Source organism: Megalops cyprinoides, chromosome 12 (genome assembly GCF_013368585.1).
Source record: "Megalops cyprinoides isolate fMegCyp1 chromosome 12, fMegCyp1.pri, whole genome shotgun sequence".
Taxonomy (NCBI): Eukaryota; Metazoa; Chordata; class Actinopteri; order Elopiformes; family Megalopidae; genus Megalops; species Megalops cyprinoides.
The window spans coordinates 12,226,674-12,240,044 of record NC_050594.1 but is presented as its reverse complement, the minus strand read 5'-3'; the positions used below and the strand labels follow the sequence as shown (position 1 = coordinate 12,240,044).

General features: G+C 44.1%; 1 protein-coding gene across 3 annotated transcripts in view; it reads left to right on the top strand.

Moving 5' to 3' along the window:
- The window catches only part of LOC118786689 (adhesion G protein-coupled receptor B2-like), a 64,230-nt gene that overhangs the window by 15,982 nt on the left and 34,877 nt on the right, over window positions 1–13,371 (top strand). For all 3 annotated transcript variants that reach the window (XM_036541952.1, XM_036541951.1, XM_036541949.1), the window contains exon 2: window positions 2,147–2,903. In XM_036541952.1, the coding sequence (XP_036397845.1) occupies window positions 2,162–2,903 (742 nt within the window). In that variant the 5' untranslated portion in view covers window positions 2,147–2,161. The remainder of the gene's footprint in view (window positions 1–2,146; window positions 2,904–13,371) is intronic.

Sequence of the window (13,371 nt, the reverse complement as noted above, 5' to 3'; positions counted from 1 at the left end):
GAGCTGTCAGAGTGAACCGACAGAAAGGAATAGCATTGAACCCAAAAGCTACCACCCACTCTGCACGCTCAATCCCTGGGAGTGCTCTGAAAAAATGATATTCACCACTGCGGCACCTGAAACAAGCCCAGGGCTGGCTCAAAGACCCTCCTTCCCAAACATAATCACCTGGTCACAGGTGAGGTGCTCATCTAAACCTTGCATTCTCCTGCTACACTCCTCAGTAGCCTCTGTAAAGGTACTTAGATGCTACTGTATCTACCTACCTGTAAGCTTACCTAAATTCAATAATGTTTTACAAAGAAGACACAAAGAAGAATCGTCCTTCCCTTGTTAATTACACTATTGGCTGGCAATGTAAAAAGTACTGCCTTATGCATGTCGGGGCTTATTGCCATACCATTAGCATTGTAGTGTATCCATTAAAGACAGATGGAGTATTTGTGTAGTTTGCACTCTGATAATTATTCCTTGATCCAAAACCAAGTGTTCTGATTTGAAGTGGCCTTGTCATGAGTGCCAGAGCATTCTTCAGTAGCCTTATTAGGTGGACATCTATTCAAATGAGGTTAATTAATTGATTCCTGTGTACGTGTAGTAGTAAAGCCCCTTCCAAGCACATCACTCTGTAGAGCCAAAGCGAGAGCCTGATTGGTTTGTGTGTGTGTGTAGGAATGTGTTGATGCCTTTGCTCCTATGTGGTGTGGGTCAGTGTGTGAAATCCACAGAGAGAGAGACAGTGAGGGTTGAATGAAGAGGGATAGCTGTGTATTAAGCATCCTCTTGGTGTTCTCTGCTGTTGCATCTTTGATTATCCTGCTCGTTGAATCAAAATGAGGGCCTGTCTCTGTTATGCATGCAGTTGGTAATTTGTCTTTCACAGAGAGTCATTGGATATCTCTAGCATTAAATTAAATGCAACTGTGGTGGCCATTACATCTAAACTGAATTATAAATTGTCGTTTAAGGATTTGCAAAAAAAATCAGCTACATGATCAGGGCAGGATTTGAATACTGGTTAATTTATTTTAGCATTTATAGGTGTAAACCCAGTAGGATTACAGCACAGTGCATGTTGTGTTAAACATGGGCGACAGGATCTTCAAAGTACAAATAAAAAAGAATTTGGAAGTTTCAACTTTTTGAAACTGTTGTAGATTGATCTGGTGTGAAACCCAGAGAGAAGTGCGTAATTGAGGTTGGACCCTGAAGCACGAGATGAAAGCTGAATTTGAGGTCACACCCGATGCTTCACTCTTGCCACATTTATCAGTGATTTAAATGAAATCTCTGAAATTACAATTGCACTGACCTTAAAATCCAAAATACAAAGAGTAACTGACAAGAGAGGCCGGAACACTGCGATATTCATCCACCCCAATAATCTAATTACATCTTTTTTCAAAGAAGAGCCTCCACAATTCATTTCAGCTGCTCGGGGGAATGAGGATGCTCTTCGCTGTGGGTTCTTGGTGTCAGTGTTTCAGAAATGGGTTTGTTACGTGGATATCGCTTCCCCAGATCAGCGCCTTTTATTCTGCTGCCTGTCAATTGGGGTCTTTTGACACCGCAGGCTGACAAGTACAGCAGAATACTGAGTACCGTAGAAAAATGCAGGCTGTGATACTAAGTACTGTATACTATTGCATGTCTGACTGCTGAGTACTGTAGAATACTACCTATCAGGGTACTGAGTATTCTAGAATACTGCCTATCAGGGCACTGAGTACTATGGAATGTTCCAAGGCAGGGTGCTGCATACTGTTAAATACTGCCTATTGGAGTTCTGGGTACCATAGAATACTGGGTGTCATGCGTATGAAAATACTAAGTAACACTGAGTACTATTCTATTTCACCAGTTCCTTGACAAGTATTGACAATTTCTACCTTTCAGCTCCTGAGGGGTGAAACTGTCTTTTTTTATAGTAGCCATTATGTTTAAGCAGCAGAAACCCATTTTAACGATACACTGCTCTATAAAATGAGATTAATGGGACAACCCTTGACAAAGGGTTTGGTTTAGACAGGCAAGCGCTGGCACCACATTCTCATGTTGTGCTGTTACATTGAAGTGAACATTGTTCATTTATGCTTATATTGTGTTACTGTGTTTGTGACCATATTTCCCGCCCACCTCTCTGCAGGACCAATGACATAGGATGACCCCTGCTGGCCAGCTCTGTCTGTCTGTGCTGCTGTCCCTCCTCACGCTCTCTTGGGGCCAGGACACCCCTTGCTCTTCCATGGTGGAAGGGGTGCTGTACGGCTCCTTCTCTCTCCGGGACGTCTTCCCCACCCTCGCCCTCGGCTGCTCCTGGACCGTGGAAAACCCCGACCCGACCAAGTACACCCTCTACTTCCGCTTCAACCGGCACGCCCGGGCCTGCCACGCCTTCGCCCCCATGCTTATCCCCCTGGACCACTACCTCGCCAATCAGACGTGCGCGGCTCCAGCTCGGCCCGACCCCGAGGTGGTGGAGCTGTGCCGGCACGCCGGGCCCTACGCCTTCATGCAGTTCGACAAGAACTTCGTGCAGCTGTGCCTGACGGCGGAACCCGCGGCGGGGGCGGAGCCCGTCTCCGTGGAAACGCTGGATTTCCACCTGGTGGAGGTGCTCCTGATCAACAACGAGAACTCCAGCCAGTTCACCTGCGGGGTGCTGTGCCGCTGGTTTGAGGACTGCCTGCGCTCGGGCAGGGAGAGCGAGGGATGCGGGATCACCCAGACCGGCTGTATCTGCCCGGACACCACCCAGCCCGTCCCGCTCATCCCCGCCACGCCCCACAACGACTCCTCCTACCACAGCTACAACGTCATCCTCTCCCCCACCGACGACTGCTGCGTCACTCAGACGCACTCCCAGAATGCCATCATTCTCGCGCCCAGGGACGTCCGGCAAGGCAAGGCCCATCTGTCACAGGATGCTCTAAGAACCGTGCTGAGCTTTTATAGGTTTTTGCTGTCAGTCTGGTTGTGCTGAGTTCTCATTGGCCGTTAGGGCAGGGTAGAAGGGATCTGAGCAAACTGGAGCAGCTCAGTCAGTGTGATGTAAAATGCAGTGAACTTCAGGGAGCTGGAACATCAAGAATGGAAGAATTGAGCTGGGCTCAAATCAGTGTGTTTATGAGTTATAAATAGTTTGGCTGGTTACATTATTTATGATGCTCATGGGAAAGAGGCAGTTGCGAACACCGTTCCTTGCTTTTTGAGCGAGGGTTGTACTAGCCTGGGGGGGAACAATTCCAATAGGTCAGGGGGAACATACAAGCTATGCTCTTTACCATCCAGCCCCCTGTAGGTGTTCAGTTTATGGATGACATTTACACTGTGCTGTATGTTGGCTTTTTAAATATGCAAGCATAGGACCATGAAAACATACAGACCCCTTGAACTGGCAACAGACAAAAATAGCAGAAGGCAGCCCATGAAGTAAAAAATATTGAGCTTCTAAATAGCACTGAGTATGTCTCTCTCAAAAAGCACCCAATTAGCTTTAGACAGAAGAGGGCCAGAAAATAGCCTGTACATGCAGTGTAGTGAAAGAGCATAATGCGTTTTGCCATCTTTGATCTTCCTTGGGTGGCACTGAAGGGTAAAAGTGACATCTTTCTTGAATAAGAGCACCAAAGGGCAAATGTAATAAACATAAAACAAATCCACTAATATATATCTGCTAGTCACTGCATTAACAGTGTGTGCCAGCCTCATGAATAATAATTCATTGCATCCAATTATTTCATCAGCTTATGCAAGCGAATACACGTGGAAGTACTTAAGGATGAAACTCAAAATTGAAAATGCTACAGACGTAAAGGAAACTGTTTCAGTGGTCTTGATGCATGCATTACTAAGTATTTTGAACTAATGATGGGTGCTATGACTAACACCAAACAAGACAGCTTCTTTGATTTATTCTCTGTGGTATTTCAGCTTTTAAAGACCCATCCTTGATATTTAATCTACAATGACATTCAGAGATATAGTTAAACTTGAGTCATCTGTTACCTAAGAGAGAAACATTCTGTCAAACCTATCTGTGACAGATTCCCTTTTTACTGGACTGAATCTGTGGTTACATTGCCTTTATGTATTTCACATTAAAAAAAGATTGGGTTACACTAAATAAGTCTGATCAAGGAAGAGATTGGAGGTCAGATTTAACTGTATTTTGATTTGTTTTATTGCAATTTAAATGTTCATGTAATTTGCACAAAGGTTATGAAGATAACAGCACCAAATTAAACAAGATTTAATAAAAAAAAGTAATCATCTCAAGCTGGGATAGCCTTATTCAATCCGACAGACCTGTTAACCACAGAAAACCATCAGAACCACACATAAAGATGCTTAGGGCAGGTTAGACATTTTTAGTGCCTGCTACTTAGAGCTCCACAGCCTCCACTGCAGCAAAGCAAAGTGATGTGAAATGCCAGTGACATTTTTTTCTGTTTTCTTTTTGATGGGACTTGCTAAGAGGAAAATGTTGTATGTGTGAAACGGATCCGGCCCTGACAGCGCTGCGTGCTCTCCGTGTCGGCTTCCTTTTGGCTAACGCGCTGCAGCTGCATGTGGCGGAGACCGAGGGGAGCAGTGGGGCAAGTCTGTGGGAGTCAGGGGGCCTGCAGGCAGAGCTGGGGAGACTGACAGCACTTTGAACGGATAACGCTGTGCCAGTAATGAAGGACACACGGTAACAGCGCTGACTGCTTAGCTTGTCTGTTGACGTTCCTGAGAAGTCAGGTGTTCTGATTTGTCTCACGGAGAGTGTTATTTTCCTTTGCTCACTTTGGCCTTTCCCTTCCCTTCCCTTCCTTATCCAGAGCAACTTCCATCAGTTACAGTTTTTTTTTTTTTCATTTACAATGTTATCCATTTATACGGCTGGATATTTACTGAGGCAATTATGGGTTAAGTACCCTGCTCAAGGCTACAGCAGCAGTGTCCCAGAAGGGACTCGAACCGACAACCTTTTGGTTACAAGTCCTGCTCCATAACCGCTATGCTACACTGCCCCCTCCCTTAGTTTGGCCCTCAGGCATTTGCTCCCCTCTGCCCTGTAGTGGTGCTCATAGAGAAGAAGGTGACAGCCATTGTCTGAGAACCGTCCACCAAACAGAACAGACCCTGCTAGATGCAATTAGTCACCCAGACAATGATGTAGCCCACAGCTCCACGGTTCCCTGAGCACCCCCTACTGGCCCTACTGAAGGCTTGATTAATACCAAACTGTGGCTTCTCTGTAGGAGTGCGGGAACATCCTTAAATACAGAGGATTGAGTGCCACATGGTGGATGAGGATCTGCAGGTGGTGCTGGAGTACCAGCACAGTCTGGATCTTCCTGATTAATAGCTGAAGCCTAGTGGTTCACCATAAATCACTTAAAGGCTGTGTGGAATTTAGGTGGCCATGGAGCCTGTCCATAGGATTGTTATTTAGCAAGAATGTATTTGGAATTATATGGGGAATATGTGGTTGTCACAACAGCAGTGTGGTGCAATATTCAGTGCAGCAGTGTGGAGTAGTGTTCAGAGCAGCAGTGTGGAATAGTGATTAGGGCAGCAGTGTGGAGTAGTGATTAGGGCAGCAGTGTGGAGTAGTAATCAGGGCAGCAGTGTGGAGCAGTGTTCAGAGCAGCAGTGTGGAGCAGTATTCAGAGCAGCAGTGTGGAGTAGTGTTCAGAGCAGCAGTGTGGAATAGTGATTAGGGCAGCAGTGTGGAGTAGTGATTAGGGCAGCAGTGTGGAGTAGTAATCAGGGCAGCAGTGTGGAGCAGTGTTCAGAGCAGCAGTGTGGAGCAGTGTTCAGAGCAGCAGTGTGGAGCAGTATTCAGAGCAGCAGTGTGGAGCAGTGATCAGAGCAGCAGTGTGGAGCAATGAAGACACATTGGCAAAGGCTTATGTGAAAACACAGCTATGATAACAGATCTGCTGAATCAATAAGATTCTATGGATGAAGGCATAGACAAAATTAGAGCTGCGCTAAGGCAGATAACATGGTGCCCTCAGTGTGGGATGTGCAGTATGAGGACGAATAAAATGACCCTGACATTTATGCTGTTATTGGCCTTTGTAAATGTCCCCAGAGGTGCGAATCATGGTTGTTTATGGAGCCCCAGAGCAGAGCAGCACCGATGAGAAATCGGTTACGTAAACCAGGGCCAAAAACAGCCCGCTTTCCCTGCGAGCCTGTGTGTGTGTGTGTGCTGTCATTAGGCATGAGTCAGGCTGGATGTGAATCATTGTTCCATGGACATGAATAGTCATCTTTCTTGGATCTTTTGCATATTTCAGGATATCTGTTTAAGCAAGGGGATGCATTGAATTGGAAACCGTACGGGGGAGGCCGCAGATGAAATGAAGTCTTTTCAACCACCTGCCAGACAGTGGTTTTATTAGGCTTGTAAAACAGAAAATTAAATTCCGAAGCCCCTGCTGCTTCGGCAGGTCTGGAGGTGCCAGCAGTGAACTGAACTCTGTCAGGGACTGTCCCAAGGAGCAGCGGTGGCATCTCGACCCCCACTGTGCGGGTCCCAGCTGGCCCAGACCAGCCCCAGCAGCAAGCCCTGTCTGGCCCATTCAGAACATTTGGTTCCAGTTCGGTCAAGCGGCATGGTACCAACGGCGTAATGGACTGACTGCGGGTCCTGTCCAATCTCTCTGTGGAGGATAATTTAAATTTTGGGAACATTAACACCGCAAGCCCTTCCTTTGGGAAACTTGCTCCCATAATAATGGCAGCCCTGTAATGGGATGGTGACGAATGCTATTAATGCTACTGTTCCTAATCTTGTTTCACACGTGCAGTGGAAACACCGGGGCTTGAAGATTCCCTAATTTTCCAGAAGATTCTATTTTCTCTCAGACAATAAAGACATTACATTTATAGTGTTTTACATTTTATGTATTTCTACATATTTAAGTAAATAAGTAAATAAGTAATTCAGTGGAGTTCCAAATCACAAAAAACAGAACGTGTTTCAAATTTTAAGTATTTTTATACAATACTCTAAATTAAATTAAAATAGCATGACTCATGTTAATTAGTTGAACATCTCTGTGCAAGTACCTGGCACAGTTCCAGCTACAGTGACTTAGCTGAGATAATGTCCTTAGCCAAATTAAAACATAGAATCATGGTTTGACTCATCTTTGCTTTTGAGTGGCTCCATGATAACTGCTGCTGTGCTGCCTTGCTTGCTCACATTCATTTGATGAGACCCCGCCTTAGTTCTAGATATAGCGTTAGACAGTGTAATATGTGGAAAGTCCAGTTCCTTAGCTGCATGTCTTAATATTATAGTGCTACTCTAGAAGCTAGTGTTGTTCATTTGTCTTTATTATCACTGCCAATGTGAGTGGTAGCAATGCATTTTGGTTACATTTTTTCTAAAAATATTTTCCAATGCTAGGTGTTTTGCTAATTAGTGCTGGATACATCATTTTCAGATTCAAAATCATTTTTCATCAAAATCATTATTCTCCATTACACTAATGAGTACCGTATTTGCTATAAACTTGTATTGATGATTATAAGTGGATTGCTTGATTCTGAGAAGTACAGTTTTTAAACACTGTTATGATGGGAAAGATTCTGTTTCAGTCTTTCAGATCACATTATGTGGTTGATTCTTATATCAGTATTTCTTATAAGCACAGTGTGCCGTAGTTGTAAAATATGCTATTGGCTTGTGCAATGTTCACAGTATTAAAACTGTAAATTTTCCTTTTGAAGAATTCAGACGACCTAATTGCTTTCTGTGTGTGTGTGTGTGTGTGTGTGCGTGTGTGTGTGTGTGTGTGTGTGTGTGTAAGAGTGTGCAAACGCTTTTGTGCGTGGGTGCTCATTTGTGCATATACATGTGAGAGCATGTGAGCATATGCACTGGCTGTGACAACAGGGGCCAGCCATAAAGGCTCAGTTTTAATGGCTTTTCCAGCTGATTTTCAAACATGGTCCTCTTTATTGGAACGCCGTGTGTTGCAAATCAGTGTGTTTAAGGAGTCCTTCCGGTGCAGATACAGAAAGTCCATTATAATTCACACAGCGAGGAAGGAGACCATGTCAGGACACCCACGCTGACACTCTCCACAGCGCTGGCAGCGTCCGGCTGACCTACATCACCAGCGGTAATGATTCTGCATTTGCAGAGCACTCGCAGGCTGTGCATGAGCAAGCTGCAGGCTCCAAGGAGAGAGGGGGTCAGCAGTCTCGGAGGGAGTCAGGAGACAGTCCCATCTGCTTTTGATTCTCATGAGATTAGTATTCTGGAGCCGTGCCTCTCCGTCACTCTCTCTGCTCTAAACAGTGAAGGCTTTTGCTGGTGGCTGTAATTTTGGCTGCGAGTAAGCAGCCCTAGAAAGAGGAATGTCAGTCACTCAGTCATTAATCCACTCACTCATTCATTGACTGTCTGGCTGGATGGCTCACCCTAACGTAATGGCTGTACCTTTGCTTTACCATAGAGCAGGAGCAACGGTGGCATCCAGCAAAGAACCTCTTCAGTGATTGTTTCACAGCTCCTCTTGCTGCTGGAGTCCTGGCCCGACCTGAGGGCTCAGGGCAACCATGTGTGCTGTCACAGCGTTATCATGTCTGGCCACCTCCCTGTACTGCTCCCAGAATGCATTGCAGTGAATCTCTGATTGCGTTCCACATGCACCCTATGTGTGTGTTGGTGAATAGGAAGTCCATCTTCAGGCTTATGTCGTTTTACAGCACTGCTAAAGCAATAACTTCAGCTCTAAGCTGCAGAACAGGCGTCAGGGTGGTGTGACTGAGAATCACTTCACCCATGGTTCTACACCTTAATAAACCTAATCGGCTTATTTATATGTTTGTATAATAACTGTTTGCTTAGACTGGCCATTTGCTGTAGTCATGGCAGAGTGCATGCAAATTGAGGTGCAGAGTGGATTATCCCTCAGTATGGTTTTGGTGCTCATAATTTTTTTTATGCAACAGCCTGTCAGTGTTAATGTCTCTCTGAAAAACTTTTAGTACCTCTCCCTCTCTCTCCCTCTCTGTCCCTCTCTCTCCCTCTCTCTCCATCCTCGTCATTCACATGACTTTATGTCGTCCTTTTTAGAAACTGGGCATCCTCAGCACCTCCATCACTCACTGAGAGGAGGGTAGTCTGGGTAAAAACGAGAGATGTGTGTCATCCGTCCACATTGACCGGTGGCCAGCAGCAGCTGAACAAATTGGCTTTGTTCTGCTGGGCGTAGGGGTTTTCTCATCACTCTCAGGCACCCTGCTTTCAACACTATACAGCCTCAGCTTACACTTAGAAAATAATTAAATCAAGGAGTGAACCCAATTTTGTGTGGATCAGTTAACTCACCAGCAGATACCAATGAGTTAGGGCCAGCTCAGCCATATCCCCCTCAGGGTTGCTTTCTGTCACCTGTGCTATGCATCTGCACTACACACATGTACTATATTCCTGTATATACACCTATTCTATGCACCTGTACTGCACATTTTTACTGTACATCTTGTACACAAATGACTGCAGAGCCTTGGTTTTTGCCCATGGATTCATAAGTATGCGGACAGCACTGTGCTGGTTGGGTTTTTGCATTTGAGGCAAGGTTCTCTGAATTGTTTTGACAGTGAAATCTCATGGTTTGTTTAGCGGTGTGACTGCAATTACCTTGAAATAAAAACACAAAGAAAGTAGCAATAAAACTCTCCTTCCTCCCCCTCAGAATCAAATGGCAAGGCTGTTGAAAGGCTACAGGCAAACACACACATATGGGAGCCAATGTAATTTAATGACTGAATGAGGCTGCGGCAACACATCTTTCTAACACAAGTTCAGTTATTTTAAAGTTGATCACCAGATTTTATAGCAATATTAGAGGTCTAATAAACTGAGTGTCACTTCTTTCTGTTCAAATGTCAGGGGGAGTTTTTGTGCTGGGCATTATGTGTCTTTTCTGAGGTGCGGTTTCCAAAAATTGTGCCGGTTACTTATGCCTTTGCAACTGAATTCTATTTTTGTTTGATAATTGTTGATGTTGATCATTGCTCTGCATTCTCTTAATTATATCACCCGTGAAACACCTCCCTAACTCACTGCCAGCTTCCCTTCCCTCTTTGTTCCCAAAGTAATTTGCTCTTGATGTGTTCCAGTTTAAACTTTCCCTATAGTTATGCACTGCAAAGGATTGCTGGTTTGCGTTAAGCAGCAATTTCTGTATTGTTTGTCCTGCAAATTGCAAAAAGGATGCATTTTATTTTATTGACTACATAATTACCTGAAAGCTTAGTAAATTGTTCATTAAATTGTCGCTGAGTGTGACTGTAATTAACTCACACAATATGGAGCTTTTAGTGCTGTGGCTTTTTTTTTTTTTTTTTTTTTAGTAAATTTGGCCCCGACAGATTATTTCACTTATGCTAATTAGCTGTCTGAAAGCTTATTTTGTTGAAGCTGATTGGCTGTTCCTGCGAGTTTACTTAACTGAAGCTGATTGGCTGTCTCTGAGAGTTTATTTCTTTTAAGCTGATTGGCTGTCTCTGAGAGTCAATTCAACTGAAGCTATTCCTGGGTTTCAGACACATCCACAGTTGAGGTGCCATATCTGATCAGCAGAATGCCTCATTGCTCATCCACCAGAGTGATTGCCTCTCACACACAATTAAAGCCTTTTACAGAGTTAACAGGCTTTCCAAGTTCATCTGTTTTGTCGCTTTTCAATTTTCCAGTATGAAGAGAATAAACAAGCAGACATCCCTGCTCTGGAGACTAAGCACCTTTCAGAGGAATTAGATCACTGTGTCTCAGTTTGCAGATAAGTGAGTAAACAGATTCATACCATACTCTCAGCATACAGAATTCACTCTGCCGCTACACTACTAACACCAGTGGAAAGGGGTAGTCTGCTTTGATATTTCTACATCATAAACTTGAAACATTGCTTTGGTGTAAAAAGGCCCGCCAGATAAATACCCACAGTCATCTTTTAATTGCTGTAGAAACAGTTTTATTTTTCAGCAGAAATCTCACAAAACTTTATACCAATCCCATCTTTACTGTCCTTTCAGATGTCACCTCCTCAGCTTTAAAACAAGCTGTAGGAAAGGGGGGGTGCAATTTCTGTAGCAGAACTGCACGTGAATGGTCATGAACTATAGGAAAGTTGCGGTGATTAGTCAGTGGGAATGTTGGGGTGATTAGTCAGTGGAAATGTTGAGGGGATTAGTCTGTCAGAATGTTGGGATGATTAATCTGTTGGAATTTTGGGTGATTAGTCAGTGGAAATATTGGGGTGATTAGTCCATCGGCATGTTTGGGTGGTTATTCAGGGGGAATGTTGAGGTGATTAGTCAATCTGAATGTTTGGGCGATGAGTCAGTGGGAATGTTGAGGTGGTTAGTCAGAGGGAATGTGAGCGTGAATGTTCAGGTTGATGGTCACTGAGAGACTGTCATGTTTCTTTGGTTCTCTCTGGATAAATAGATTGGTTGAAATAATTGAGTGGTTTTACACAATCTGATTTGGTGTGTGGGGGGGAACTACCCATAGCTAGTTGTGCACAATATTGTGAACCATGCTGCGCCTAAACCTCTACAAGTCACACAGTAGCAGAAGTGCTTGACTGATGCTCAATGTTTCGCTATTAAAAAACCTCTACCTTTTGTCCATTAACTGTCTACAAAGAAAACATTGCCCCCTAATGGAGAACATTGGTATATTACTGTTGGGAATGACAAGTGTTTGGTCTTGCGAAGCTTGGAATGAATCTTCTTCTTCTCCCTCTTCTTCTTCTTCTTCATGGGGCTAGGCCCTGTCTTCACTGAGGCTTTAACACTGTCAGACACGCTGAAAAATGCAGACAGAGGCGGCATGTGAAATGAGGTGTAGTCTGTGGAGATGCTCATTTCCAACTTCACAAGGCATTACAGGAGTGTCCATGCGTGCAGACTTGTTATTGAGGCGTGACTAATGTGTTTTGAACCCATGGATGAATTGGAAATGGAGGCAGAAGTATGAGAGAGACGGAGAGAAAGTCACAGTGCTTGCCTGCTTTTAGCTTGTTTCTGTCCCCCTCGATTTGTGATGATGGAAGGGTCATGTGATCTGGGCACTCGGAGCACAGCTTGCGGAGTTCCACTTTGTACTGAGAATGCATTAGCCAGACTGCAAGGAATTTTTTTTTCTTGAAGGTTACAATCCTTTGTGTGTGTGTGTGTGTGTGTGTTTGTGTGCGCGCGTGCGCATGTGGGTGTTGGTTTGGGTGTTGGTGTGGGTGTGTGCATGTGCATGTGCATGTTTATTTGTATGTGTGTGCACGTGTGTGTGCGTGTGCATGTGTGTGTCTGTGTGTGTGTGTGTGTGTGTGTGTGTGTGTGTGTGTGTGTGTGTGTGTGGGGGGGTGAGCTGGGGAGGGCTGCTGCTGATGTCCTGAGGCCCTAACCTGGATAGAAAGCTGAGAAAGCGCTGGCTGGCAGGAGCCTGGCCTGAAGCATTATTTATGAAACATGCTGATATTCGTATGCAGCTTTATTTATGAAACATGCTGATATTCACATATCGCCCATCTGGAGGGTCCCTAATTTCCTGCTGTTGTGTAATAACAGACGGAATCGCAGAATTGACAAAATTCTGGTTTTAAATGGGACTGGGCATTTCACAATGGAACTAAGTCGTTGTTACTGTTGTGTAACGTAATGTGTGGGTAATGTGATTGAAATACGGGAATAATTTCTCATTTCATCGTTTTAATCCATAACACAAATGAGGCTGTACACATGGTCTGACACTTATGTATGCTAAGCAGGAAGAGTATACACACGAGTTGTCGCTCAGGGAAAATTTCATTTTCCCAATGGCTGATAGTTTGACCAAAAAAGCAGCTGGTTAATTATGAGAGGAGGTTTTGCCAACTCCTAAAAACACATGTTTGCATTGAGGAAAAAGGTGATTATTAGTCCATTATATGCTTGGTAAATACCATTTGATGTTATGCAGAATGTCCTGGTAAGATTTCATTTCAACTTTACATAGAGAAGAGAGTATGCACGTGGCCTGTTTTGTATGTTTTTTTTTTTGTAAACTGATATTATGATTGTTGTAATTATCTCCTGCATTGTTGTTGTAATAATCTCCTGAATTGTAAGGGTGTCTAGACAATAACAATATGACCAATAATGTGTGATAAGCTGCGTTGATGCTTCAGGGGGTATTTTTTCCCCCACGGTCAGATGTGTTGATGCAGTAGGGATTCTGAAGGGTGTGTTGACACAGTTAAGTGTGTAATGACATTTCAGGATGGGTTCATGCAGTAGGGTTTGTTGATACTCCAGTTTGCTCGGAGAGGAACAGAGTGAAACCATTCTTTTAGTGTGAGAGAGACTTTTTAA